Below are 27,965 nucleotides of genomic sequence, written 5' to 3' on the forward strand. Positions count from 1 at the left end.
TATGAATGAATTTTTATTTATCAAGCCACATACGGAAATCAACAAGTTTCAACAGGAAACATGTTTCACCCACTATATATTTAGAGTAGACTAACTTTGCAGTCTTATTTTTGGATCACTTACAACATAGCAGAAAGAAAGAATCTCTTAAACTTCAGGTCTATGAGAAACCAATTTTAAAACTGTAGAACTACATTTTTCTTTTCATGGAAAAAGAAATGGAGAAAGTACAGATGAAATAAATCCAACGGGAATCCAAATGCATCATTTAATTCTGTGGTATTACTGAATCTCACTTCATAGTTCTTTAGGTATGAAAATTCACAAGAAATAATGTATTTCTAGGAACAAAGGTACAAATGGAGACAGCTAAAGAGTGGCAGATACGTTAGCTGCGGAACTGAGTATGGTATTAAGTACCCCTTCCTCTATTTCTTAGGTCCCACCATTATTTTTAGTAAGATTATCAAATAACTTGGCATTATTAAATTCTAATAAGAACTCTTTACTGTTCTGTTAATACACACTTAAAACGATCACTGGAAATTATGATATTTTCTGACATGGAATCACACCTCTAACAGTAGACAAACTAGTATCACAGTTTGTTTCCTGACTTGAACAGTTCAGCCTCAGTATTCACACAAAATCTTCTGGCCCATGACTACAAAGAACAATACTAAATATCACTGCTGCACTGAAACGTGGGTAAGGATATAACAGAGGGAAAAATAAAGCTTGAACACTAGTTGGCTTTGTGGTTTTATTGGTCAGAGGGAAGCTGGAGATAACCCAGAGTCAGCTCCCCTGACCCCAGAGGAAAGGGGATATAAGAAAAGGAACGGAAGCAAAACCTCTCTGGCCAAATCAGAGCTGACCCATGCTGAGTGGGCACTGGCAGTATCCCTTCAACTGAAACACAGGGAGGGAGAAGACAATGTAGCAAAGAAGTTTAAGGACAAATTTTAAATGACTTTTTAAAAGATGCTGACCTACAAAATTAACAACCCTTCTTTAAACCATGTTATTCACATTTCTTAAATCTAAAAAAACAAATTGTTTTTAATAATGTTTCATATTACATAAAAAAATCCCCAGAGAAACTAAAGATTTTAAAGGCATAAAATATTGCCAAGAATTGGCTAAATAAGCAGCTCATCATACACCTACCTTTTCTGGGTTTAAATATTTAATACTAGGAGACTTAGATTAAATCATATGTATTTTCTAACACTTATTTTTTAATTAAATAAAGGGATCTTATTTTACCAACTGAGTTGCTTTGGTAGGAATGACCAATCTACCATTTTTTACCCCAAGTTAGGCTTTAATTATTGGAAAATACTGCATCAAGGAAATTAGTGAAATCTTGTAGACATCCACGTATCTACACAGGATTCTTTGTGCATTCTCCTGCTAACATCAGTTTCTGTATAGAAATTGCTGATCCCAGGCCGGGCATGGTGGTTCGTGCCTATAATCCCAGTACTTTGGGAGGCCAAGGCAGATAGGTCACTCGAGGTCAGGAGTTCGAGACCAGCCTGGCCAACATGGTGAAACACCATTTCTTTTTTTTTTTTTTGAGACGGAGTCTCGCTCTGTCGCCCAGGCTGGAGTGCAGTGGCCGGATCTCAGCTCACTGCAACCTCCGCCTCCCGGGTTTACGCCATTCTCCTGCCTCAGCCTCCCGAGTAGCTGGGACTACAGGCGCTCACCACCTCGCCTGGCTAGTTTTTTGTATTTTTTTTAGTAGAGACGGGATTTCACCGTGTTAGCCAGGATGGTCTCGATCTCCTGACCTCGTGATCCGCCCGTCTCAGCCTCCCAAGGTGAAACACCATTTCTACAAAAAAACATAAGTTGGGCGTGGTGGCGCATGTCTGTAATCCCAACTACTAAGGAGGCTGAGATGGGAGAATCACTTGAACCCGGGAGGCAGAGGTTACAGTGAGCTGAGATTGTGCCACTGCATTCCAGCCTGGGGTGACAGAGTGAGACCGTGTCTCAAAACAAAAAGCATAAAGAAAATTGCTGACCCCAACTTTCCTTCTTCCTCTCCCAGCCACTCAAGTGGTGACTCTGGACCACAACCCCATCTCAGGGGCCCCCAGCCTCAGAGGAGTTCCTGGAAGCAGTAAGAAACAGGTGGGGGACCAGATTTCTGGCTACACACTTGCGACAAGACCGAGGAAACCCCACTCTGTGGGCTACACTGTGGGGCACCACATCCACTGCTCCTGAGGTAGCCTGAGGGTCAGGGCCGCCCCAGCCTCCCCGTTCCCCTGCATCTGGTGCACAGAGACACTCATGTAAGGTTCACACAGGTAACAAGGAGGGTGCAGAAGTATTGGAGATTACAAACCAAGCCTGTCAGGCTGGTGACAGATAATCTTGTCCAAGGAAAAAGGATCACTACACTCTTCATTCTGGAAAACGACTGCACTACAAAAACCAGTCTTGTTACTGAATTTTTCACTTCTTGACGAAGTATAACTTTTTAGTACTTCATAAGTAAAATTCAGGGTGGAGTTTACTATCACTTCACATCTATCTCCCTATAATAAGTAAAATTCAGGGTGGAGTTTACTATCACTTCACATCTATCTCCCTATAATGGTAAGATTCTGATTTGATTCTGACAAATTTCTTCTTTCGTAAAGGCATATTAAAAAAAAAAAACCCTGTCCCAACCCTTTTCCAATGGTAATCCTTGTTAACTGCTTCTGACATCTTATATTTATAGTATTTATAAAGTATTTATAATATTTACGAATATTTCCAAACCATTATATAATGTGAAGAAAGTCTAAAAGCATTAGAAGTGTCCAGGAGTGTTATCCTGAGTATTAATCTTAATCATCAGAATATGGAAATAGTATATGATTTCAGTTTCTCTTGAAATTGTATAAATACAACATTATTCAATGAGTAAGTCATCACAGTTTTTCTCCTTTACAAATCCTAAGAGATAATACTTTATCTCTTAGGCTTTGTTTCTTTCTTTCTTCTGATTCTTCAAAACATACTTCAATAAATGGAAAGTTACAGATGTCCTTGCCATGGTCTGAATGTGTCCCCCAAAGTTCATGTGTTGGAAGCTTAATCTCCAAAGCAACAGTGTTGAAAGGTGATCTTTAAGAGGTGATAAGACCCTGAGGCTCTGCCCTCATGGATTAATGCCATTACATGGAAGTTGGTTCCTCATTAAAGGATGAGTTCTACCACCTTCCCCTCCCTCTCTCACACTTGTTTTCCCTTCCGGTGAGTTGGGTATCAGGCTTCCCAGCCTCTAGCCATGTGAGAAACAAATTTATCAATTATTCAGTCTGTGGTGTTCTATTATGGCAACACAAAACAGACTAAGACAGTTATTAAAACATCTTCAAGTATAAAATATGGTTTTGTTTCCTTCTGAAGAATGAAAGTTTAGTATCTTAAAAAAGGAAGCAAGGAAAAATGAATTATAATGTAATGATGGAATGAGACAGTTCTGTCAGTGATGATAATCTACTTGTTGCTTAATAAATACTGAACGAAAGTAGTAAGGAACAAAGTAAAAAAAAAAAAAAAAAAGATTAGCCAAAATATTATAGCCATTTGGCAAGAAAAAATAAAAAGGCACAATGCATCAATTTACAATATTGCTGTAGTGAGTTAAAAAATACTGAACAGAAAACCATCTATTTCTATTCTATTATTATTCTTTTTTTTGAGACCAGGTCTTGCCCTGTCGCCCAGGCTGTAGTACAATGGTATGATCTCAGCTCACTGCAAACTCCACTTCCCGGGTTCAAGTGATTCTCCTGCCTCAGCCTCCCAAGTAGCTGGGATTACAGGCGTGTGCACCACCATGCCTGATTAATTTTTTTTTTTTTTTGTATCATAGTAGAGACGGTGTTTCACCATGTTGGCCAGGCTGGTCTTGAACTCCTGAGCTCGTGATCTGCCTGCCTCAGCCTCCCAAAATGCTAGGATTACAGGCGTGAGCCACCACGCCCAGCCCATTTCTATTCTTTAAGTACTGGTAGTAATACGGGCACTTTCTATATAACACTTGTTAAGCTGTATATCTGTGTTTTCTGTAGTTTCTTATATTTCAATACAAAATGGTAATTCAATAAAAGCAAATATTCACATGGCAAAGGTACTCCTAAACCGAAATTTTGTCCTACCCTCAATTTTCCAAAGGTTTAAGTTGTACTCACTTTTTACTGTGTGAATATAATGTATACTAAATAAAGTGCTTCTTACTGAACTTCAATAATAACCTAAAGAAATCTTTCAAATATAATAATCTTATACAATAAAAAAATTTAAAATATGGAATATTTAAAATCTGTTACATAAAATATAATTTTTCTAGCAAGAACAAATAAATAAGAAAACTTCCACCATCCCAAAACTGTTTAGCCACCTCATACTGATATTCTGGCTCATAAACTAGACAGAGGTTATAGTTACCCACTGTAAATATGAAGCTCACTTTCTTTTTTTTTTTTTTTTTTTTTTTTTTGAGACGGAGTCTTGCTCTGTCGCCCAGGCTGGAGTGCAGTGGCGCAATCTCAGCTCACTGCAAGCTCCGCCTCCCGGGTTCACGCCATTCTCCTGCCTCAGCCTCCCGAGTAGCTGGGACTACAGGCGCCCGCCACTGCGCCCGGCTAATTTTTTTCTATTTTTAGTAGAGACGGGGTTTCACCATGGTCTCGATCTCCTGACCTTGTGATCCGCCCGCCTCGGCCTCCCAAAGTGCTGGGATTACAGGCGTGAGCCACCGCGCCCGGCCTGAAGCTCACTTTCATAGCCTGTTCTGCACAGCTCCCACCACAACCATGCAGACCCTCCACTTTACCAACCTGTCCTGATTTTCTCTCTCTCTGCTTGTCATCCATCTAGTCCACTAAAGAGAAGGTCTAAGGGTGCAGTGACCAGATCTTGCTTATTCAGTGTGTCTTTAGAGCCCAGCAAGGAGTCTGGCACACTGGAGGCCCCTGCTGAGCAACTGCTGAGTAAATGAATGAGACCTGCCAGCTTGGTATCTGTAACCCTCACTTCCCACTATCCCATCTCCACTACCAGATATAGGGACCAGTAAAGCATTTACTTCATACAACAATAAACACAGAAATATGAGCATATACAAAATTTTCCTCTGTATGACTGAAAAACACTGAGAATATTACTTGGTTGCTTACCCTCTATAATACAATTTAAATAAAAATCATTGTTTTTGCAAAAATTTTCTCCCGTTCTGTAGGTTGCCTGTTCACTCTGATGGTAGTTTCTTTTGCTGTGCAAAAGCTCTTTAGTTTAATTAGATCCCATTTGTCAATTTTGGCTTTTGCTGCCGTTGCTTTTGGTGTTTTAGACATGAAGTCTTTGCCCATGCCTATGTCCTGAATGGTACTACCTAGGTTTTCCTCTAGGGTTTTTATGGTATTAGGTCTAACATTTAAGTCTCTAATCCATCTTGAATTAATTTTCGTATAAGGAGTAAGGAAAGGATCCAGTTTCAGCTTTCTACTTATGGCTAGCCAATTTTCCCAGCACCATTTATTAAATAGGGAATCCTTTCCCCATTTCTTGTTTCTCTCAGGTTTGTCAAAGATCAGATGGCTGTAGATGTGTGGTATTATTTCTGAGGACTCTGTTCTGTTCCATTGGTCTATATCTCTGTTTTGGTACCAGTACCATGCTGTTTCGGTTACTGTAGCCTTGTAGTATCATTTGAAGTCAGGTAGCGTGATGCCTCCAGCTTTGTTCTTTTGACTTAGGATTGTCTTGGAGATGCGGGCTCTTTTTTGGTTCCATATGAACTTTAAAGCAGTTTTTTTCCAATTCTGTGAAGAAACTCATTGGTAGCTTAATGGGGATGGCATTGAATCTATAAATAACCTTGGGCAGTATGGCCATTTTCACGATATTGATTCTTCCTATCCATGAGTATGGTATGTTCTTCCATTTGTTTGTGTCCTCTTTTATTTCACTGAGCAGTGGTTTGTAGTTCTCCTTGAAGAGGTCCTTTACATCCCTTGTAAGTTGGATTCCTAGGTATTTGATTCTCTTTGAAGCAATTGTGAATGGAAGTTCATTCATGATTTGGCTCTCTGTTTGTCTGTTACTGGTGTATAAGAATGCTTATGACTTTTGCACATTAATTTTGTATCCTGAGACTTTGCTGAAGTTGCTTATCAGCTTAAGGAGATTTTGGGCTGAGACAATGGGGTTTTCTAAATATACAATCATGTCATCTGCAAAGAGGGACAATTTGACTTCTTCTTTTCCTAACTGAATACCCTTGATTTCTTTCTCTTGCCTCATTGCCCTAGCCAGAACTTCCAACACTATGTTGAATAGGAGTGGTGAGAGAGGGCATCCCTGTCTTGTGCCAGTTTTCAAAGGGATTTTTTCCAGTTTTTGCCCATTCAGTATGATATTGGCTGTGGATTTGTCATAAATAGCTCTTATTATTTTGAGGTACGTTCCTTTTGCAATCTACTCATCTGACAAAGGGCTAATATCCAGAACCTACAAAGAACTCAAACAAATTTACAAGAAAAAAACAAACAGCCCCATCAAAAAGTGGGCAAAGGATATGAACAGACATTTCTCAAAAGAGGACATTCATACAGCCAACAGACACATGAAAAAATGCTCATCATCACTGGCCATCAGAGAAATGCAAATCAAAACCACAATGAGATACCATCTCACACCAGTTAGAATGGCGATCATTAAAAAGTCAGGAAACAACAGGTGCTGGAGAGGATGTGGAGAAATAGGAACACTTTTACACTGTTGGTGGGATTGTAAACTAGTTCAACCATTATGGAAAACAGTATGGCGATTCCTCAAGGATCTAGAACTAGATGTACCATATGACCTAGCCATCCCATTACTGGGGATATACCCAAAGGATTATAAATCATGCTGCTATAAAGACACATGCACACGTATGTTCACTGCGGCACTATTCACAATAGCAAAGACTTGGAATCAACCCAAATGTCCTTCAGTGACAGACTGGATTAAGAAAATGTGGCACATATACACCATGGAATACTATGCAGCCATAAAAAAGGATGAGTTTGTATCCTTTGTAGGGACATGGATGCAGCTGGAAACCATCATTCACAGCAAACTATCACAAGAACAGAAAACCAAACACCGCATGTTGTCACTCATAGTTGGGAACTGAACAATGAGATCACTTGGACTCGGGAAGGGGAACATCATACACCGGGGCCTATCATGGGGAGGGGGGAGGGGGGAGGGATTGCATTGGGAGTTATACCTGATGTAAATGACGAGTTGATGGGTGCTGACGAGTTGATGGGTGCAGCACAGCAACATGGCACAAGTATACATATGTAACAAACCTGCACGTTATGCACATGTACCCTAGAACTTAAAGTATAATTAAAAAAAAAAAAAAAAAAGAATCATTGTTTTTAAATTAGCTAGTGGACATGATCTTAAATTTCAAAAACAAAGTATCTTGCTTAAGAATAGGCAGCTAAAGGCTGGGCAAGGTGGTTAATGCCTGTAATTCTAGCACTTTGGGAGGCTGAGGCAGGCTCTACTAAAAATACAAAAATTAGCCAGGTATGGTGGCGGGCACCTGTAATCCCAGCTACTCAGGAGGCTGAGGCACGAGAACTGTCTGAACCCAGGAGGCGGAGGTTACAGTGAGCCAATGCTGTGCCACTGCACGCCAGTCAGGACAACAGAGCAAGACCTTTCCCTTTCCCCCCAAAAATTTCATCATGAAAAATAATTTATCTGAAGTCCATCAATTTCTTTGTTACCACTTGTTCTTTTTTCCTTACTCTCTTCCTGTAAAACACAGCAAGTTTTTTTGCATTTAAGAACATATAAGGGTCCAGGTGCAGTGGCTAATGCCAGTAATTTCCAATGCATTGGGAGACTGAGAAGGGAGGTTACCTTGAGGCGAAGAGTTTGAGACCAGCCTGGAAAACATAGCAAGACTCCATTTCTATAGAGAAAAACAATTTATTTTTTATTTTTTTTATTTTTTGAGACGGAGTCTCACCCTGCCACCCAGGCTGGAGGTGCAGTGGTGAGATCTCGGCTCACTGCAAGCTCCGCCTCCTGGGTTCATGCCATTCTTCTACCTCAGCCTCCCGAGTAGCTGGGACTACAGGCGCCTGCCACCACACCTGGCTAATTCTCTGTATTTTTTTTAGTAGAGACGGGGTTTCACCATGTTAGCCAGAATGGTCTCGATCTCCTGACCTCGTGATCTGCCTGCCTCGGCCTCCCAAAGTGCTGGGATTACAGGCGTGAGCCACTGTGCCCAGCCAAAAATTTTTTTTTTTTAAAACAGCTGGGTGTGGTGGCATGTGCTTGTAGTCCCAGCCACTCTGGAGGTTGAGGTGGGAGGAGCCCTTGAGCCCAGGAGCTTAAGGCTGCAGTGGGGAATTGTGATGGTGCCACTGTACTGCCTGGGCAACAGAGGGAGACCCTACTCAAAAAGATAAAAGAACATTTGTAACTACTTTTAGTTTTAAAAACTATGATATCAAACATATTGTGAAAATATTTGTCATACTGTTACTAAACAGAGATCGAACAAGGGAGCCAGGGTGCAACCACTGCTGCACTCACATCTCCTGAACTCAGTACCACCCAGACCTGCCCCCAAAACAACTGGGCTATGAACATGGGCCACCAAGGTAGGCTGCCCAGTGTAAATCCGGCTCTGCTGCCCACTGGCAGGCACGCAGGGCTGTACCCATCCATATTCTCCTGTGTCTGCATTGTCCTCATCTCTAAAGTAAGGACAGCAAGACCTAACTGGAAGGGTAATTGTGGTTAATGTACATGCACAATGCTTTGAGTATCATTTAGTAATCACTGCTCACCATCATGCAGATAATGAGCAAAGCAATGTTGGGAAACTGTTTCCTCTTTTAAAAAAAGGAAAATACAATGATTCCTGAAGATAAACAGAACATATTTTCCCCTTGCCTCTATAGCTGTCCATTCTCTATGCCACAGCTACATTCTAAAGTGCAGGTTTCCAAGGCATCACCTTGGAAGTGAAATCCAGCCAAGGCCTTTGGAAGTGAAACCCAGCTCTGTATGATCTCGGCTCCCCTGCCTATCCCATGCTATGTCATCAAACCGTTCTCTGCAAGGCCTCTGTGTGCAACACCTATGCTTTTTGTTGCTCTTTTTTTTTTTTTTTTTTTTTTTTTCAGACAGGGTCTTGCTCTGTTGCCCAGCGAGGAGTGCAGAGGCGCGATCTTAGCTCACAGCAACTTCTGCCTCCCAGGTTCAAGTGATTCTCATGTCTCAGTTTCCAGAGTAGCTGGGATTGTAGGCGTGCACCACACCTAGCTAGTTTTTTTTTGTAGTTTTAATACTTTTTCGCCATTTGGCCAGACTGGTCTCAAACTCCTGGTCTCAAGTGATCAGCCTGCCTCAGCCTCCCAAAGTGCTGGGATTACAGACATGAGCCACTGTACCTGGCTCTCGCTGCTCTTTTTTTTTTTTTTTTTTTTGAGACAGAGTCTCGTTGTGTTGGCCAGTCTGGAGTGCAGTGGTACAATCTCGGCTCACTGCAACCTCCACCTCCCGGTTCAATCTCCTGCACAGCCTCCTGAGTAGATGGGATTACAGGCGCCCACAACACACCCAGCTAATTTTTGTATTTTTAGTAGAAACGGGGTTTCACCATGTTGGCCAGACTGGTCTTGAACTCCTGACCTTGTGATCCACCCACCTCGGCTTCCCAAAGTGCTGGGATTACAAGCATAAGCCACCATGCCCGGCCTTTGGCTGCTCTTTTAAAGCCAAGCTCAATACCTTCTCAGTGTATCACAAAGAATCTTGAGATGTATGTCTTTTATACTGAAATGTACTAGAAGGGACCAACAAGGAAGAAAACATCGATTGTTATTAAAAGTTATAAGTAGGAGTTATAAAACAGCCCAGCAAAGTCAGCTATCCAGGAAGAAGAAAGGAAAAATTGACATCCACATACCAAAGATGTTAAAAATAAAATTTCTTAAGCCTAGAAAGATGTGTTAGAATTCACTGAAATATTTGGTATTCATATGCATTTTTTAACATAACAAAACAACATGCCCTTACCATAACACCTGACAATTATACTCTTGATCATTTATCCCAAAAAAATAAAAACACGTTCACTCAAAAACTGGTATACAAATGTTCACAGCACCTTTTATTTGTAATGACTCAAATGTGGAAACAACCCAAAGGCCCTTTAGTCAACAAATAGTTCAACAAACTGTGGCACATTCATACCATGGAATACAACTCAGCAATATGGAGTGGGTTACTGACATACACAACAACCTGGATAAATCTCCAGGGAATTATACTGAGTGAAAAAAGCCAATCCCAAAAGGTTATAAACTATATTATTCCATTTCTGTAATTTATTTTATTTTTTGAGACAGAGTCTTCCTCTGTCGCCCAGGCTGGAGTGCAGTGGTACGATCTCAGCTCATTGCAACCTCTGCCTCCTGGGTTCAAGTAATTCTCTGCCTCAGCCTCCTTCGTAGCTGGGATTACAGGTGCCTGCCACCACACCTGGCTAATTTTTGTATTTTTAGTAGAGGCAGGGTTTCACCATGTTGGCCAAGCTGGTCTCGAACTCCTGACCTTGTGAGCTGCCCGCCTTTGTGGGCATTACAGGCGTGAGCATTTCTTAGATGACAAACTATGTGCTGGGATTACAGGCATGAGCATTTCTTAGATGACAAAGTATGGAAATGTTAAACAGATTAGTGGCTGCAAAGCATCAGGGAGGAGAATGGGAAAGAGGTGACTATGGCTATAAAGGGTGGCTCGATAATCCTTGTGGTGATGGACCCTTCTGTGTCTGGACTATGTGACAGTCATATGAATCTACACAAGTATCTTAGCCCATCTTGGCTGCTATAACAAAAAACCAGAGCTGTGTGGCTTCGAAGCAACAGAAATTTGTTTCTCACAGTTCTGCAGACTGGGAAGTCCAAGATCAACACTCTTGCAGATTCTGTGTCTAGTGAGGACTTCCATTCTCACAGATGGATTCTTCTTGCTGTATCCTCACATGGTGGAAGGACAAGCTAGCTCTCTAGGGTCTCTTCTAATTCCCTTCATGAGGGCTCCACCTCATGACCTAATCACTTTCCAAAAGCCTTACTTACCTCCTAATACCATCAAATTGGTGATTAGGTTTCAACATACGAATTTTGGGAGGATACAAAAATTCAGACCACAGTAACAGGTGATAAGATTACATAAAACAAAAAAATAGACACACAAGTAAATACATGTAAAATTGGTGAAATCTGAACAGGGTCAATGGACTGTATCGGAGATCACCATCCTGGCTGTCCTGTCATTCCACAGTTATAAAAGATGTCATTACTGGGGGCATGGTACAAGGGATCCCTCAGTATTATTTCTAACTGCCTGTGAATCTACAATTATTTTTAAATACAAAGTGTTTTAAAAGGGCAGAAGAGGCTGGGCACGGTGGTTCACGCCTGTAATCCCAGCACTCTGGGAGGCTGAGGCAGGTGGATCATGAGGTCAGGAGACTGAGACCATCCTGGCTAACATGGTGAAACCCCTTCTCTACTAAAAATACAAAAAAAATTAGCTGGGTGTGGTGGCGGGCGCCTGTAGTCCCAGCTACTCGGGAGGCTGAGGTAGGAGAATGGCGTGAACCCGGGAGGCGGAGCTTGCAGTGAGCCGAGATCGCGCCACTGCACTCCAGCCTCAGTGACAGAGACTTTGTCTCAAAAAAATAAGGGCAGAATAATGTGTTAGAGACATTCAAACATTTTAAATCATTTGATCATTTATCCCAGAAAAATAAAAACATATGTTCATTCAAAAACTGGTATACAAATGTTCACAGCACGTTTTATTTGTAATGATTCAAATATGGAAACGAACCAAAGGCCCTTCAGTCAACGAACAGTTCAACAAACTGTGGCACATTCGTACCATGAAATACTACCCAGCAATATAAGGGAGTGGGATACTGACATACACAATAACTTGGATAAATATACAGACAAAAACATACCTCTCAACCATGGGTAATTAAGTAATGCTCCCCAAATGGAAGACACATGGAAAGAAAGATCTCAAGCTAAATCATTATAATCTACAGATCAATTCTGTAAACCATAATTTCTCATCTCTGGAGATAAATAAGGAGAATCTTAGTTTGACACGCTATACTTAATATCTAGAACAAAATTTAAGAAGTGATATTGTAAGGAACATTCCAAATAAGCTGTTTTGGTTATGAGACAAACAAAAAAATCACCTTTTTCTCCCTTCATTCTGGACCACCAGTCACACATGTTTAACTTGGTACTTTTCTATCCAGACAAGCAGAAGACACTCTGTCAACTACATATTTGACAATTTGATCAATTCACTATAGTGAGTAACCAGGATGACAATGTCTAGTGATTTCTATATATATTAATATCAATAATTAAGAATACAATCTGTCACTTCCCATCAAAATCGTAAGACTTTAGGACATCCTATACAGTTCCACAATTTACACAGTCTCTGCAACCTTCAAACCTATGTCCTATGCTTCGCCAATTAGTGCTGTCCCAAGAATGTGATACAGACTTACATTTTGAAAGATTTTTTCCAAAGAAAAACATTTGTATTAATATTTCTAATTTTGCTAATTTCTTAATCCCTTGTCTTCTTAAACCTAACTTTCTCCAGCCCAAACAGATTAACTAATGAAGGTCTGTAGAGATTAGCAAATAAGAACTTGGACTTGACAGTTCAAATCTGGGCTTAGTCATCTATAGCATATACTCAACCTACAGTTTTTTCATCTGGAAAATAAGGAAAGCAAACTCCTTTAGAAGATTACTTTGCATACTAAATGATTTAATACGTAGTAAGCCTTCAGCATTGTACCCACCAACATCAAACCTCCAAATTTGATACAACAATAAGGATCATGTTGAAGGGGGAAAGAGGACAGATAGAATCCAAACTATTTAAGAATTTATGAACCAATTCAAAGTTTGCCCATGTTTTGCTCCTACTTGGAAGATATTTACAATTTGTCAAGACTATAATAACATCAGCAAAATTCAAGACAGCTACCTTAACCAAACACACAAAGTCCAATTTGGACTATTTGGTTATTCCCCACTAGTAATATCAAGAGGAAACTGGGAGAGGAGTAAAATTATTATTTTCATATGGCAGAAGAGCGGCAGGGTTTGAAAGAGCATGGCCCTGGGAACCAGGAGGCCTACTTTTGGCCTTGTCTCTTCTTTGGCTAGATAATCAGAGCAAGTCACCTCCCTACCCTAGCCAATCCGCCAAAGAGGGGCTCAGACTGGAAGGTCTCTAAGAGTCCTCACAGAATTAGCATTCCATCTCCTCATGTGGAAAAAGGAAACAAAAGTGCTGCATGAATGCCAATGCAGCAGCAAATGATGTCTTCAGGTCTGGCCTTTTAGGCCTCCAGTAGCCAGAGTCCTGTGTGCCACGCTCCTCTTTTCCATCTGATAGCTCACCATCCACCATAACCCAACACAAAACTAATGTTAAAACTAAGAACTGAAAGTGGCCTTCCTGAAACCCAGTAATGCAAATATTTATATACAGTTGAAAGAAATTCAAGCTTACCATTCTCTCATATCATTACTTCAAAAGAAGGGAAGCAAAAGAAGGAGGAGCCATTTGAGAATTTAAGTGTCAAGGAAATATTTTTCTGGTTCAAGTAGAACAAAAGAAGTTTATAATGCATAGAACCCCAAACTAAATTGAAAGCAATGAGTGACACACAGAAACTATTTACAGATGGAGGGAGGTAGATTATAAGAGACAGTGGTCACTCCAGTTCAAGGTCATTCACATTTGAGAGGTTAAATATACACATGCAAATACTGATAAAAATAGGAGAACATGAAGAATCACTGAAAAACTAAAATGAGATAACATACTGTAGAATTGCAAATAGTTCCTGCTGATTTTTATTAAATAACTCCAGAAATAAAATAATCAGGAGTTAAGGATATGGCTGGTAGTGTGTTACTGACTGTAGCCCATGTTGGGCAGAGTGATTAGGATGATTTCAAGCAGGGACTCCTGTCTCTACCAGATCAATGAAAGTCATTTTGGGCATTTCTGGTAAAATATTGGAAAGAAAGCATTTTTTTTATTGGACTTGAAGCAGAGAGTTACCACATAGAGAACGACTGCCAGCCTTTTCAAAACCAATATGCCTGAAGCATGGTCCCTGTGGAATTCAATTACAAGTACCATTAAATTATTTTTTGTGCTTAAGCCAATGTGCTATTAAGACTTCCCTAAATAATAAGACCAGGAAACCTTTATGTTTGCCTGGCCTTCAGGGTGGTCAAATGAGTTGTAAAGATTATTATTAAATGTCGTAATCATTAACATAAAAAAAACCCCAAGAAACAAAGTCATAAGTGTAACAATGGACTGACCCACAGATATGTATAGAAGAAAAAGTGACTGGGCGCAATGGCTCACACCTGTAATCCCAGCACTTTGGGAGGCTGAGGTGGGTGGGTCACCTGAGGTCAGGAGTTCGAGATAAGCTTGGCCAACATGGCGAAACACCGTCTCAACTAAAAATACAAAAATTAGCCAGGCGTGATGGCAGGCACCTGTAATCCCAGCTACTCGTGGGGCTGAGGAGAAGAATCACTTGAACTCAGGATGCGGAGGTTGCAGTGAGCCAGGATCGCGCCACTACACTCCAGCCTGGGTGATAGAGCGAGACTCTGTCTCAAAAAAATAAATAAATAAAATAAGAAAAGAAAAAGTATTCTTGGGTCATACGTATTAGGTCATCCTGATACATATATATGTACTTCATATTACAGTACTTTAATACAAGAATGTGAGAGAAGGCAATTGCTAAGTGACAGCTGGGAAAAGGATTTTTTTGTATTTTTTAAGAGACAGGGTCTTGCTGTGTCACACGGGCTGGTGTGCAGAGGTGCGATCATAGCTTACTGTAACCTAGAACTCCTAGGCTCAAGCGATTCTCCCATCTCAGCCTCCCGAGTAGTTAGGACGTTTGTAACGTGTGCCACCCTGTATAGCTAATTTTTACATTTTTGCAGAGAACAGGTTTCACTACATTGCCCAGGCTGGTCTTGAACTCTTGGCCTCAAGTGATCCTCCTGACTTGGCCTCCCAAAGCATGGAGATTACAGGCATGAACCACCACACCTGGCCTCAGAAAGGATTTTAAAAGGAATAAATGAGATAAGAATTGAAAAGTCTTCTAAAGAAATGTGTAATATAATAGTTGAGAACATAACAGTTGAGTGATCTATTTAGTAGAATATATTATTGGGAATGGGGGGATCAACTCTAAGAATAATGTTTCTTATATTCTAGCATGTGCAAAACTCACCTGGGAGCCTATTAAAATGTATATCCCAATGATCCCCCAGGAAAGACTAATAATAGTTGGTTTGGAATTCATGACTGTGCCCATACCTACCCATCCCCCAACTCCAGATGGAGGGAACACACAGGAAAAAACCACCAAATCAGCACTGTTTAGGAGGAGAGGAGGCTTTTCTAGACATGTGGGATCTTTTCAATATCAAGCAATTTGTTGAAAAACAAGAGTTTTCAGTCATTAGACCTTGCAAGAATAAACTCATCTCTTGGAATAATTTCTGAAACCTGTAAGACACCTGAAAAAAAGAGTCAGTTTTCAGAGTACAAGTCCTTGACATCCATGATTAAGTTTATTCCTAAGTATTTTATTATTTTTTTTTTTGAGACGGAGTCTCACTCTGTCACCAGGCTGGCGTACAGTGGCACGATCTTGGCTCACTGAAGACTCTGCCTCCTGGGTTCAAGTGATTCTCTTGCCTCAGCCTCCCAAGTAGCTGGGACTACAGGCGTGCAGCACCACGCCCAGCTAATTTTTATATTTTTAGTAGGGATGGGGTTTTACCATGTTGGCTAGGATGGTCTCGATCTCTTGACTTCATGATCCACCTGCCTCAGCCTCCCAAAGTGCTGGGATTACAGGCGTGAGCCACCACGCCTAGTCCCGAATTTCGTTCTTTTTGATGTTATTGTAAATGAGACTGTTTTTTCAATTTCCAATAGAAAAGAAAACTCATTATTAACATACAGAAATTTCATTGGAAATGCAATTGATTTTTGTATGTTGATTTTTAATCCTGCTACTATGCTGAATTCATTTATTGGTTGTAACTTTTTTTTTTTTTTTTGGCAGGGGCTGGGGGTCTTATAGGGTTTTCTAGATATAAGATCATGTCATCTGCAAACAGAGATAACTTTACCTCTTGCTTTCCAACTTAGATATCTTTTATCTCTCTTTCTTGACTAAGTGCTCTGGCTACAGAAGCAGAGACTGCAATGGTGGCTGCCAATAGGGAGGTACTCATCAAAGGGTACAAAGTTTTGATTATGTAAGATAAATCAGTTCTAGAGATCTGCAGTACAGTATCGTGTCTATAGTTAACATACTGTATTGTATTCTTAAAATTTTGCTAAGAGGAGCTGGGCATGGTGGCACAAGCCTGTGGTCTTAGCCAGTCGGGAGGCTGAAGTGAGAGGATTTGCTTGAGCCCACGAGTTTGAGGCTACAGTACACTATGATTATGTCACTACACTCCAACCTGGGCAACAGTGAGACCGTGTCTCTAAATAATGAAATAAAATAAAATAAATTTTGCTAAGAGGGTAGAGTGCTCTTAATGATAAGAATAGAACAAAACTTTTGGAGGTCAAGGGTATAGATTTATAGCACAGATTGTGGTGATGATTTCATAAGAGTATACTTATTTTTAAACTCATCAAGTTATATATATTAATTATATATAGTTTTTGTATGTCAAAATTAAAATGTTGGAAAAACAAAATTTTTAAAAAGTCATGAAAATATTAATAATCAACTTCATGTATTTTAATGTAAGAATTCTTTTAACTAAAATATTTATTTACACATTGTCTCAGGTACCCACACAGCCTTACCTGAAAGTGTCTTTTGGTAAGAAATACATTGATGTCTCCACAAAGAAATAGCAGATCTCTCTCGATTCTGCAGTCCATTCAGTCTTTCTGCTAGTCCACCTCTGTTTAATGAATTATAATGTACTAAATTTAGTTAAAAGGAAAACTTCAGAATATTTGGAACATTTATATTGTATAACCCCCAACCAGAGACAAACAGATAAAACATGCAAAATTTTAATGTATATTTGTTACCACATTCTCTTCCTAGAGGCCATATCCTCATAAGTCAGTTTTTTGTTTTCTTAGAACCTTGGTGTTCTGATTCCTAGAAATATGGGCTAATACTATGTCCTAAAAATATCATATTCTTGGAAATATGATAGCTAGATATCAGTTTACCTCTTTTTCTATTCTTTCTTAGTTCACTTATTCAATCCTAAAACAAGTACTGCTTACTTACCACCTGCTATATGCCGGCACCTAGCACTTCGTTAGGTACCAGGGACACAAGGACAGCTATGAATGCTGCCATGGAGGTGGGAAAGCTCCCAATGAGCTCAGCAGATGGGAGCAAACAAAGAATTGTAAAGTGGGCTCAGAGTTCCAGTCAAGAATAACCTTGCCAACTGTTGACAGAACACTCAAATAAGAGCACTTAGGTATGGGTCCCTGATTTGGACTCCAGAGATATTTGAGTATCAATCACAAACACACAGCAAGGATACCAATGTTATAAAAAAGAAAACTTCCATGTGCAGCAGAAAGACAATTTATAACGATAGATATGCAGGCACTGCAGAAGAGCATTAACCTATCAATGAACACATATACTCACTGAGATATATTTATGCTTATAAATATATAGGTGAATGTAAATTACAAATATAAGTAAATACATATATATGTAGAGAGAAAGAGAAGTTATCAACTCCTAACATAACTATAATATCAAGAAAAATCAAGATCAGTTGTTAATTACCACTATAGCTACATGCTATATAGGTTATCAATGTATTATCTCATAAGTTTATTATCTTATTACCAATTAATTAATCATTTCACATTATCTTTATTCAAATAATATCCCTTTGAGGCAGAAAGAAGAGATATCAATACCCACTGCACAGATGATAAAACCAGAATTGAGAGAGAGATTAAGAAACTTCTCCAACATTACATAACTAGCCAGATGAGGAACAAGCTGTTAAAACCAGAATGGACTTAGCACACCATGTGGCATTTAGTAAAACTTTCAAAAAATGCCCACAATTGGTGTAACTGTTTTTGTTATGTTTTTTACTTGCAGCCTATATATAGCTCTTTCAATTATGATGGAAATATTTTAATAATATATAATATTGCTAGTATTAATACCCATAGAAAAACCTAGTATGTTTTCCTATAGGTTATTTCTGAATGACCTTGTGTGTAGCACATGTAACAGAAAAAAAGTTAAAACCTCTTATACTCAGAAATATGCCATAGCACCTCTACATGTCAACCTCTACTTCCTATTAAGCCCTTCTTCATATCATTCTGTTTACATTAAGTAACTCGTTTATGCTTCCCCTTTATACAATACTGTGAAGTAGGTACTATTATTATTCCATTTTATAGATGACAAACTGAGGCACCAAGATGTTAAACATCTGTTCAAGGTTAAATGTCTAATGAGTGGTGTAGCTGGATGCACGCCTAGGCAGTCTGGCTCCAGAGTCCAAACTCTTAGTCTTGAAAATATACTTAGAACCTCTTAAACAGTATTATTTAAAATGATATGCATAATAAATACAAGAAGCAAATGCTGTATTCTTTGCCCAATTATCTAGATAATTATTTGCCAAATGTTGCTTTTCAATGCTGTGACCTTACAGGAAAAAAAAAGGCAAAATGAACTCTGAAAATAGTATCTGGTTAAAGTCAAGCCTAGAACCTCGTAAGAAAACTGTGGGGATTACAGGACAAAAGGTAAAAGCAACAGTAAACATATGCACAGGAGCTCTCTACACATAGCGGTATCTGGAGCCCTCAGATAAAATCTGCATCTCCCGCTGAGTTTGGCCATTAGGGACTGTCCTGCAGGGAGTTCGGATCAGATGCACTTGAACTTAAGATAAGAAACACCATGTCCTCCAATGAACAATTCTATTTCTAGTAAAAAACCTATCTCATGTTAAAAAAATTAAGTCATACCAAAAGTTCAGGAAGGCCCTACCATCTATATCCAAATTAATTCTTTTGAACGTAGCCAGACAAGTTATTTATAAAGGCCAAACTCCAACAGAATAAAGATACGACGAATGCACTGAGCAAGTTAAGATATCCTAATTATCTTTTCTATAAAATTAACAGATTGGAAACCTATCTCAAAAGATTACTGGTATCAATTTGACATTGGTAAACATTTCTACAAAATCAATATGGAGAAGTAAAGAAGGATAAAGATTCAAAAATATTCCAACTCATTTCTAGTCAAGATATTTTTAATAAGCTCTACAACCAGGTAAACAATAAACAATTAGAATGACTGTAAATACAGTATTTTCAAGTTTTGCTTTTATTTTTATTTATTTATTTTTATTATACTTTAAGTTCTAGGGTACATGTGCACAATGTGCAGGTTTATTACATATGGATACATGTGCCATGTTGGTGTGCTGCACCCATTAACTCGTCATTTACATTACGTATTTCTCCTAATGCTATCCCTCCCCAATTCCCCCACCCCATGACAAGCCAAGGTGTGTGATGTTCCCCACCCTGTGTCCAAGTGTTCTCATTGTTCAACTCCCACCTATGACTGAGAACATGCGGTGTCTGGTTCTCCGTCTCTGTGATAGTTTCCTCAGAATGATGGTTTCCAGCTTCATCCCATGTCCCTACAAAGGACAGGAACTCATCCTTTCTTATGGCCACATAGCACTCCATGGTTTATATGTGCCACGTTTTCTTAATCCAGTCTTATCACTGATGGACATTTGGGTTGGTTCCAAAACTTTGCTATTGTGAACAGTGCCGCAATAAACTTACATGTGCATGTGTCTTCATAGCAGTATGATTTAGAATTCTTTGGGTAAATGCCCAGTAATGGGATGGCTGGGTCAAATGGGATTTCTACTTCTAGATCCTTGAGGAATTGCCACACTGTCTTCCACAATGGTTGAACCAGTTGACAGTTCCACCAACAGTGTAAAAGCATTCCGATCTCTCCACATTGCTCCAGCACCTGTTGTTTCCTGATTTTTTAATGATCACCATTCTAACTGGTGTGAGATAGTATCTCATTGTGGTTTTGATTTGCATTTCTCTGATGGCCAGTGATGATGAGCACTTTTTTGTATAAGGAGTAAGGAAGGGATCCAGTTTCAGCTTTCTACATATGGCTAGCCAGTTTTCCCAACACCATTTATGAAATAGGGAATCCTTTCCGCATTTCTTGTTTCTGTCAGGTTTGTCAAAGATCAGATGGTTGTAGATGTGTAGTATCATTTCTTTCTTTTTTTTTTTTTTTATACTTTAAGTTCTACGGTACATGTGCACAACGTGTAGGTTTGTTACATATGTATACATGTGCCATGTTGGTGTGCTGCACCCATTAACTCGTCATTTACATTAGATATATCTCTTAATGCTATGCCTCCCTTTCCCCACAATAGAACCCGGTGTGTGATGCTCCCCTTCCTGTGTCCAAGTGATCTCACTGTTCAATTCCCATTTATGAGTGAGAACATGCGGTATTTAGTTTTCTGTTCTTACGATAGTTTGCTGAGAATGATGGTTTACAGCTGCATCCATGTCCCTACAAAGGACATGAACTCATCCTTTTTTATGGCTGCATAGTGTTCCATGGTGTATATGTGCCACATTTTCTTAATCCAGTCTGTCACTGATGGACATTTGGGTTGATTCCAAGTCTTTGCTATTGTGAATAGTGCCGCAGTAAACATACGTATGCATGTGTCTTTATAACAGCATGATTTATAATCCTTTGGGTATATCCCCAGTAATGGGATGGCTGGGTCAAATGGTATATCTAGTTCTAGATCCTTGAGGAATCGCCATACTGTTTTCCACAATGGTTGAACTAGTTTACAGTCCCACTAAAAGTGTAAAAGTGTTCCTATTTCTCCACATCCTCTCCAGCACCTGTTGTTTCCTGACTTTTTAATGATTGCCATTCTAACTGCTGTGAGATGGTATCTCATTGTGGTTTTGATTTGCATTTCTCTGATGGCCAGTGATGATGAGCATTTTTTTCATGTGTCTGTTGGCTGTATGAATGTCTTCTTTTGAGAAATGTCTGTTCATATCCTTTGCCCACTTTTTGATGGGGTGGTTTGTTTTTTTCTTGTAAATTCGATTGAGTTCTTTATAGGTTCTGGATACTAGCCCTTTGTCAGATGAGTTGATTGCAAAAATGTTCTCCCATTCTGTAGGTTGCCTGTTCACTCTGATGGTAGTTTCTTTGGCTGTGCAGAAGCTCTTTAGTTTAATTAGATCCCATTTGTCAATTTTGGCTTTTGTTGCTGTTGCTTTTGGTGTTTTAGACATGAAGTCCTTGCCCATGCCTATGTCCTGAATGGTATTCCCTAGGTTTTCTTCTAGGGTTTTTATGGTATTAGGTTTAACATTTAAGTCTCTAATCCATCTTGAATTAATTTTTGTATAAGGAGTAAGGAAAGGATCCAGTTTCAGCTTTCTACTTATGGCTAGCCAATTTTCTCAGCACCATTTATTAAATAGGGAATCCTTTCCCCATTTCTTGTTTTTCTCAGGTTTGTCAAAGATCAGATGGCTGTAGATGTGTGGTATTATTTCTGAGGGCTCTGTTCTGTTCCATTGGTCTATATCTCTGTTTTGGTACCAGTACCGTGCTGCTTTGCTTACTGTAGCTTTGTAGTATAGTTTGAAGTCAGGTACTGTGATGCCTCCAGCTTTGTTCTTTGGCTTAGGATTGTCTTGGCAATGCGGGGTCTTTCTGGTTCCATATGAACTTTAGTTTTTTCCAATTCTGTGAAGAAAGTCATTGGTAGCTTAATGGGGATGGCATTGCATCTATAAATTACCTTGGGCAGTATGGCCATTTTCACAATATTGATTCTTCCTATCCATGAGCATGGAATGTTCTTCCATTTGTTTTTGTCCTCTTTTATTTCACTGAGCAGTGGTTTGTAGTTCTCCTTGAAGAAGTCCTTCACTTCCCTTATAAGTTGGATTCCTAGGCATTTTACTGTCTTTGAAGCAATTGTGAATGGGAGTTCACTTACGATTTAGCTCTCTGTTTGTCTGTTATTGGTGTATAGGAATGCTTGTGATTTTTGCACGTTGGTTTTGTATCCTGAGACTTTGCTGAAGTTTCTTATCTGTTTAAGGAGATTCTGGGCTGAGATGATAGGGTTTTCTAAATATACAATCATGTCATCTGCAAACAGGGACAATTTGACTTCCTCTTTTCCTAATTGAATACCCTTTATTTCTTTCTCTTGCCTGATTGTTCTGGCCAGAACTTCCAACACTATGTTGAGTAAGAGTGCAGAGAGAGGGCATCCCTGTCTTGTGCCAGTTTTCAAAGGGAATGCTTCCAGTTTTTGCCCATTCAGGATGATATTGGCTGTGGGTTTGTCATAAATAGCTTTATTATTTTGAGATACGTCCCATCAATACCTAGTTTATTGAGAGTTTTTAGCATGAAGGGCTGTTGAATTTTGTCAAAGGCCTTTTCTGCATCTATTGAGATAATCATGTGGTTTTTTGTCTTTGGTTCTGTTTATATGCAGGATTATGTTTACTGATTTGCACATGTTGAACCAGCCTTGCATCCCAGGTATGAAGCCCACTTGATCATGGTGGATAAGCTTTTTGATGTGCTGCTGGATCTGGTTTGCCAGTATTTTATTGAGGATTTTTGCATCGATGTTCCTCAGGGATATTGGTCTAAAATTCTCTTTCTTTGTTGTGTCTCTGCCAGGCTTTGGTATCAGGATGATGTTGGCCTCATAAAATGAGTTAGGGAGGATTCCCTCTTTTTCTATTGATTGGAATAGTTTCAGAAGGAATGGTACCAAGTCCTCCTTGTACCTCTGGTAGAATTCAGCTGTGAATCCATCTGGTCCTGGACTTTTTTTGGTTGGTAGACTATTAATTATTGTCTCCATTTCAGAGCCTGCTATTGGTCTATTCAGGGATTCAGCTTCCTACTGGTTTAGTCTTGGGAGAGTGTAAGTGTCCAGGAAATTATCCATTTCTTCTAGATTTTCTAGTTTATTTGCGTAGAGGTGTTTATAGTATTCTCTGATGGTAGTCTGTATTTCTGTGGCGTCGGTGGTGATATCCCCTTTATCATTTTTTATTGCGTCTATTTGATTCTTCTCTCTTTTCTTCTTTGTTAGTCTTGCTAGCGGTCTATCAATTTTGTTGATCTTTTCCAAAAACCAGCTCCTGGATTCAGTGATTTTTTGGAGGGTTTTTAATGTCTCTATCTCCTTCAGTTCTGCTCTGATCTTAGTTATTTCTTGCCTCCTGCTAGCTTCTGAATGTGTTGGCTCTTGCTTCTCTAGTTGTTTTAATTCTGATGTTAGAATGTCAATTTTAGACCTTTCCTGCTTTCTCTTGTGGGCATTTAGTGCTATAAATTTCCCTCTACACACTGCTTTAAATGTGTCCCAGAGATTCTGGTACTGGGACATGAGTACCACTTGATTTCACTGTGGTCAGAGAGACAGTTTGTAATATTTCTGTTCTTGTACATTTGCTGAGGAGTGCTTTACTTCCAACTATATGGTTAATTTTGGAATAAGTGCGATGTGGTGCTGAGAAGAATGTATATTCTGTTGATTTGGGGTGGAGAGTTCTGTAGATGTCTATTAGGTCTGCTTGCTGCAGAGATGAGTTCAGCTCCTGGATATCCTTGTTAACTTTCTGTCTCCTTGATCTGCCTAATGTTGACAGTGGGGTGTTAAAGTTTCCCATTATTATTGTGTGGGAGTCTAAGTCTCTTTGTAGGTCTCTAGGGACTTGCTTTATGAATCTGGGTGCTCCTGTATTGGGTGCATATATATTTAGGATAGTTAGTTCTTTTGCTGAATTGATCCCTTTACCATTATGTAATGGCCTTGTCTCTTTTCATCTTTTCGTTTAAAGTCTGTTTTATCAGAGAGTAGGACTGCAACCCCTGCTTTGTTTTTGTTTTCCATTTGCTTGGTAGATCTTCCTCCATCCCTTTATTTTGAGCCTATGTGTGTCTCTGCACATGAGATGGGTCTCCTGAATACAGCACACTGATAGGTCTTGACTCTTTATCCAAATTGCTAGTCTGTGTCTTTTACTTGGAGCTTTTAGCTCATTTACATTTAAGTTTAATATTGTTATGTGTGAATTTGATCCTATCATTATGATGTTAGCTGGTTATTTTGCTCGTTAGTTGATGCAGTTTCTTCCTAGCATCAACTGTCTTTACAATTTGGCATGCTTTTGCAGTGGCTGGTACTAGTTGTTCTTTTCCATGTTTAGTGCTTCCTTCAGGAGCTCTTGTAAGGAGACCCGGTGGTGACAAACCTCTCAGCATTTGTTTGTCTGAAAGGATTTTATTTCTCCTTCACTTATGAAGCTTAGTTTGGCTGGATATGAAATTCTGGGTTGAAAATTCTTTTCTTTAAGAATGTTGAATATTGGCCCCCACTCTCTTCTGGCTTGTAGAGTTTCTGCTGAGAGATCTCCTGTTAGTCTGATGGACTTCCCTTTGTGGGTAACTCGACCTTTCTCTCTGGCTGCCATTAACATTTTTTCCTTCATTTCAACTTTGGTGAATGTGACAATTACGTGTCTTGGAGTTAATCTTCTCGAGGAGTATCTTTGTGGCGTTCTCTGTATTTCCTGTATTTGAATGTTGCCCTGCCTCGCAAGGTTGGGGAAGTTCTCCTGGATAATATCCTGAGGAGTGTTTTGCAACTTGGTTCCATTCTCCCCATCACTTTCAGGTACACCAATCAGATGTAGATTTTGTCTTTTCATGATATAACAAACACTGTGAAAAACAACTTGACCATCAAAATAGGGAGATAGATATAGCTATATTATTACCAACACACTTAAATATCTAACAATTTTGCATTGGTGTTTTTTATGCTTCAAATAGTTCCATGAATAAAAAAAAAAAAGACAAGACAAGACAAGAAAAAGAAAGCCAAAAGAGACTGAGTGACATTTCCCACAGGGCAAACCGGAGAGAGAAGGGCCAGTGTGCTCCAGGCTTCAAATGCCAACTACCTCTCTCAATCCTTGCTACCTGGCCTTTATCAGGTAAAAAAAAGTTTTTAATCACCACAAACCACCATCCCTTCACCAAAGGCAGTCAAAGCAGTCACAGGCCTTTCTAGACAGCTCAGTGAAACAGGAACTCTTCAGTTTGAAGGCCTGAGACTAACAACCCTAAGCACACCAATCTCATTTTTAGTATTTAAGCATAGTAACTTCAAAACAGACATCTTCATTTAGTTATTCCTAGAAATCACAACAAGAAAATGATCAATCGCATGTTGTTTGAGCAGCTTCAGCCACTTCTATGAATGTCCCCTCCACCTTCTATTGAGGACTCCCTGACAGTGACCTTAAACAGCACTGTGTTCTCTCCCCTACCCTCTCACCGGGCCTGAAAAGCCACGAAGGGACGGCCTTGCTCTTCACTGCAGCTTCCAGACCATCTGGCACCCTCCGTTACACTCCAGCTCCAACCCAGCCTGCCCAGTGCCAGGGCAGGCATGTCAGTGCCCGCCTAGCTCCAAGACAGTGTCCTCACCCCCGTCAGCTACTCTAATCTTGATGTCCCGAACTACCTCCCTCCAGCGGCTCAACTCTGGGCGCCCGTCATCCTTACTGCCCCAGCTCATCACTTACAGTAGCCTGACTCCGTAAGTGTTTGACCAACCTTTCACCAGTCCTCAATCAGTGAGTTCTACCCCAACTCACCATGATCCACATCCTGCATGTTCTCATTCCCACCTTACCCAGCTTAGGTTTCACAGGTCATTACTATAGTTACTCTCGGAACTCCTGTCAACCCCTTTTAGTGCGCCCCCGGACCATCCTTGTGCTCTGCCCATATGTGCAGCCCAAGGGTCGAATCCACACTGGCTGATCGGTCTCAAACTCAGTCCGTGACCACAACTTCCCAACAGGGCCTGATCCTGTCAGACAGCCCTGGAGCCCTTCTCCAGTTCATTTGTTCCCACTATATGCCCATCTCACAGATTCTCTCTCCTCAGACCTCCACAGCTCCCTCCTCATCCTCCCTGTCAGCTAATGAAGGACTGCCCCATTTTACTGGAATAGAATTATCAGAAAGAACTAGTTCCCAAGTCAGATACACGTGCCTGAAACGGCAGGGACTTCGCCTTCCCAGCTATCCGTGGATGGCCTGTCTGCTCCTCACCAGGTCCATTCCGGCACCTGCATGGGCTCTGGCTGCTCCGGCCATGGGTGCACACTCTGAGCTCCTGACAAAGTCACCCCTGTTTGTGCCTCCCTTCACCATGGCAGAGACAACTCCATCAGTTGTCCCCTCCCTCCCCTGCCTCAGCAGTTTCCCCTTTTCTCTTGGACTTTCCTATCAACATACAAACATGATGAAATTTCTACCACCTTTAAAATAAGAAACCTTGACCCTCACATTCACTTTCAACTAATGCACTATTGATCTGTTCCCCTTAAAGCAAAACTTCTCCAGAGTTCCATCGTGCTGTCTTCAGTTTCTCTCTTTCCATTCTCTCGAGTCCATGGCAGTCTGCTTTGCCTGGTCACGCCACTGAGATGGCTGCACACCCTGCCCTTCACCGTGGAATCACAGAGGTCAGCCCTGGCAGCGTCTGTCACAGTGGGTCACCCTCTCTCCTCACTTGCCTCAACACACCATGCTCCCTTTGTTTTGGCTCCTCCCTCAGCAGTCTCTCCCTCCACACCCCAACTTCTGCAGAGCACCCAGGACTCAGGCCTTGGACAGGTTCTCCTCTCGCCTAGCAGTGGATCTCCTGTGACCTGACCTAGTTCATGCTTCAAAAGATCTGGACACTGAAGTCTACGCATTCACATCTCCAACACCAAGCCTGCCCGTGGACTGCAGACTCATAGTCCCACTAAGATGTATAATGTCTAACTGAAAATGGCCAAAAGCCTCATGATTGTCAATCAAAGATACAAAAACAAAAGCACCTGCTCCACTGCACACTCTATTCTTCCAGCTGCTCAATGAGACACCTCCTCAGGGCTTCCCTGAGCCTGTTTCAAACTGAAATGTCCTCCCCCACCTCTGGACCCTTCTCTGTCCCCCTTTTTCTGCCTTTTCTCCATAAAATTTCTCTCTCTGACTTGACATCTATTTTACTTCTTGGCTCTGTATTACGCTTCCCCCGACACAGGCCGGGCTCCATTCACCTTTGCTCTCTGTTATGAGCAACCATTCCACTTTGCTTGCTCCTGTGCATGAACAGTGCTTGGCAAGTGGTAGGCCCTCAGCAGGGCTGGGGACATGACTTTCTGTAATTGCATGGCATCACCTTCACCAACAAAGACATGCTAATTCCTCTAATGGGCTTCCTTTCCTTTCTTCCCAAAGACTATTACAAACCACCTTCTATTACAAATTACATTCTATTACTATTACAAATTACATTCTTTTTTGAGGCCACAACTTCTTTACTTTGGGCATAAGGCCTTCTGTCTCATGGTGAGTAGGCATGAATGGATCTCTGTGCCCTGGCCATACCACTAGACTTGGCCACATCCTCATGCTCTTTCCTCCACTGGTGTACTCAAGCTGGGTCTCTCCTCTCCACCTTCCTTCCCTACCTCCTCTTCAGGATGCTGATTGAGCTACGGTGCAAACTCTGTTTATTCAGAACCCCATTGTTTTCAAAATCTGTCTCTCCTATTCCCTGAACCTTCTCTAGAGGCTG

At 40.4% G+C, this 27,965-nt stretch overlaps 1 protein-coding gene across 6 annotated transcripts in view; it reads right to left on the reverse strand.

The window, feature by feature from the left end:
• Window positions 1-27,965, reverse strand: part of LOC105496910 (scaffold protein involved in DNA repair) — a 477,476-nt gene that overhangs the window by 294,148 nt on the left and 155,363 nt on the right. For 4 of the 6 annotated variants that reach the window (XM_011767553.3, XM_011767557.3, XM_011767555.3 and 1 more), the window contains one exon: window positions 17,038-17,138. The exons of the other annotated variants lie outside the window; for them this stretch is intronic. In XM_011767553.3, the coding sequence (XP_011765855.2) occupies window positions 17,038-17,138 (101 nt within the window). The remainder of the gene's footprint in view (window positions 1-17,037; window positions 17,139-27,965) is intronic. 6 annotated transcript variants of the gene reach the window in all.

Source organism: Macaca nemestrina, chromosome 8 (genome assembly GCF_043159975.1).
Source record: "Macaca nemestrina isolate mMacNem1 chromosome 8, mMacNem.hap1, whole genome shotgun sequence".
NCBI lineage: Eukaryota > Metazoa > Chordata > Mammalia > Primates > Cercopithecidae > Macaca > Macaca nemestrina.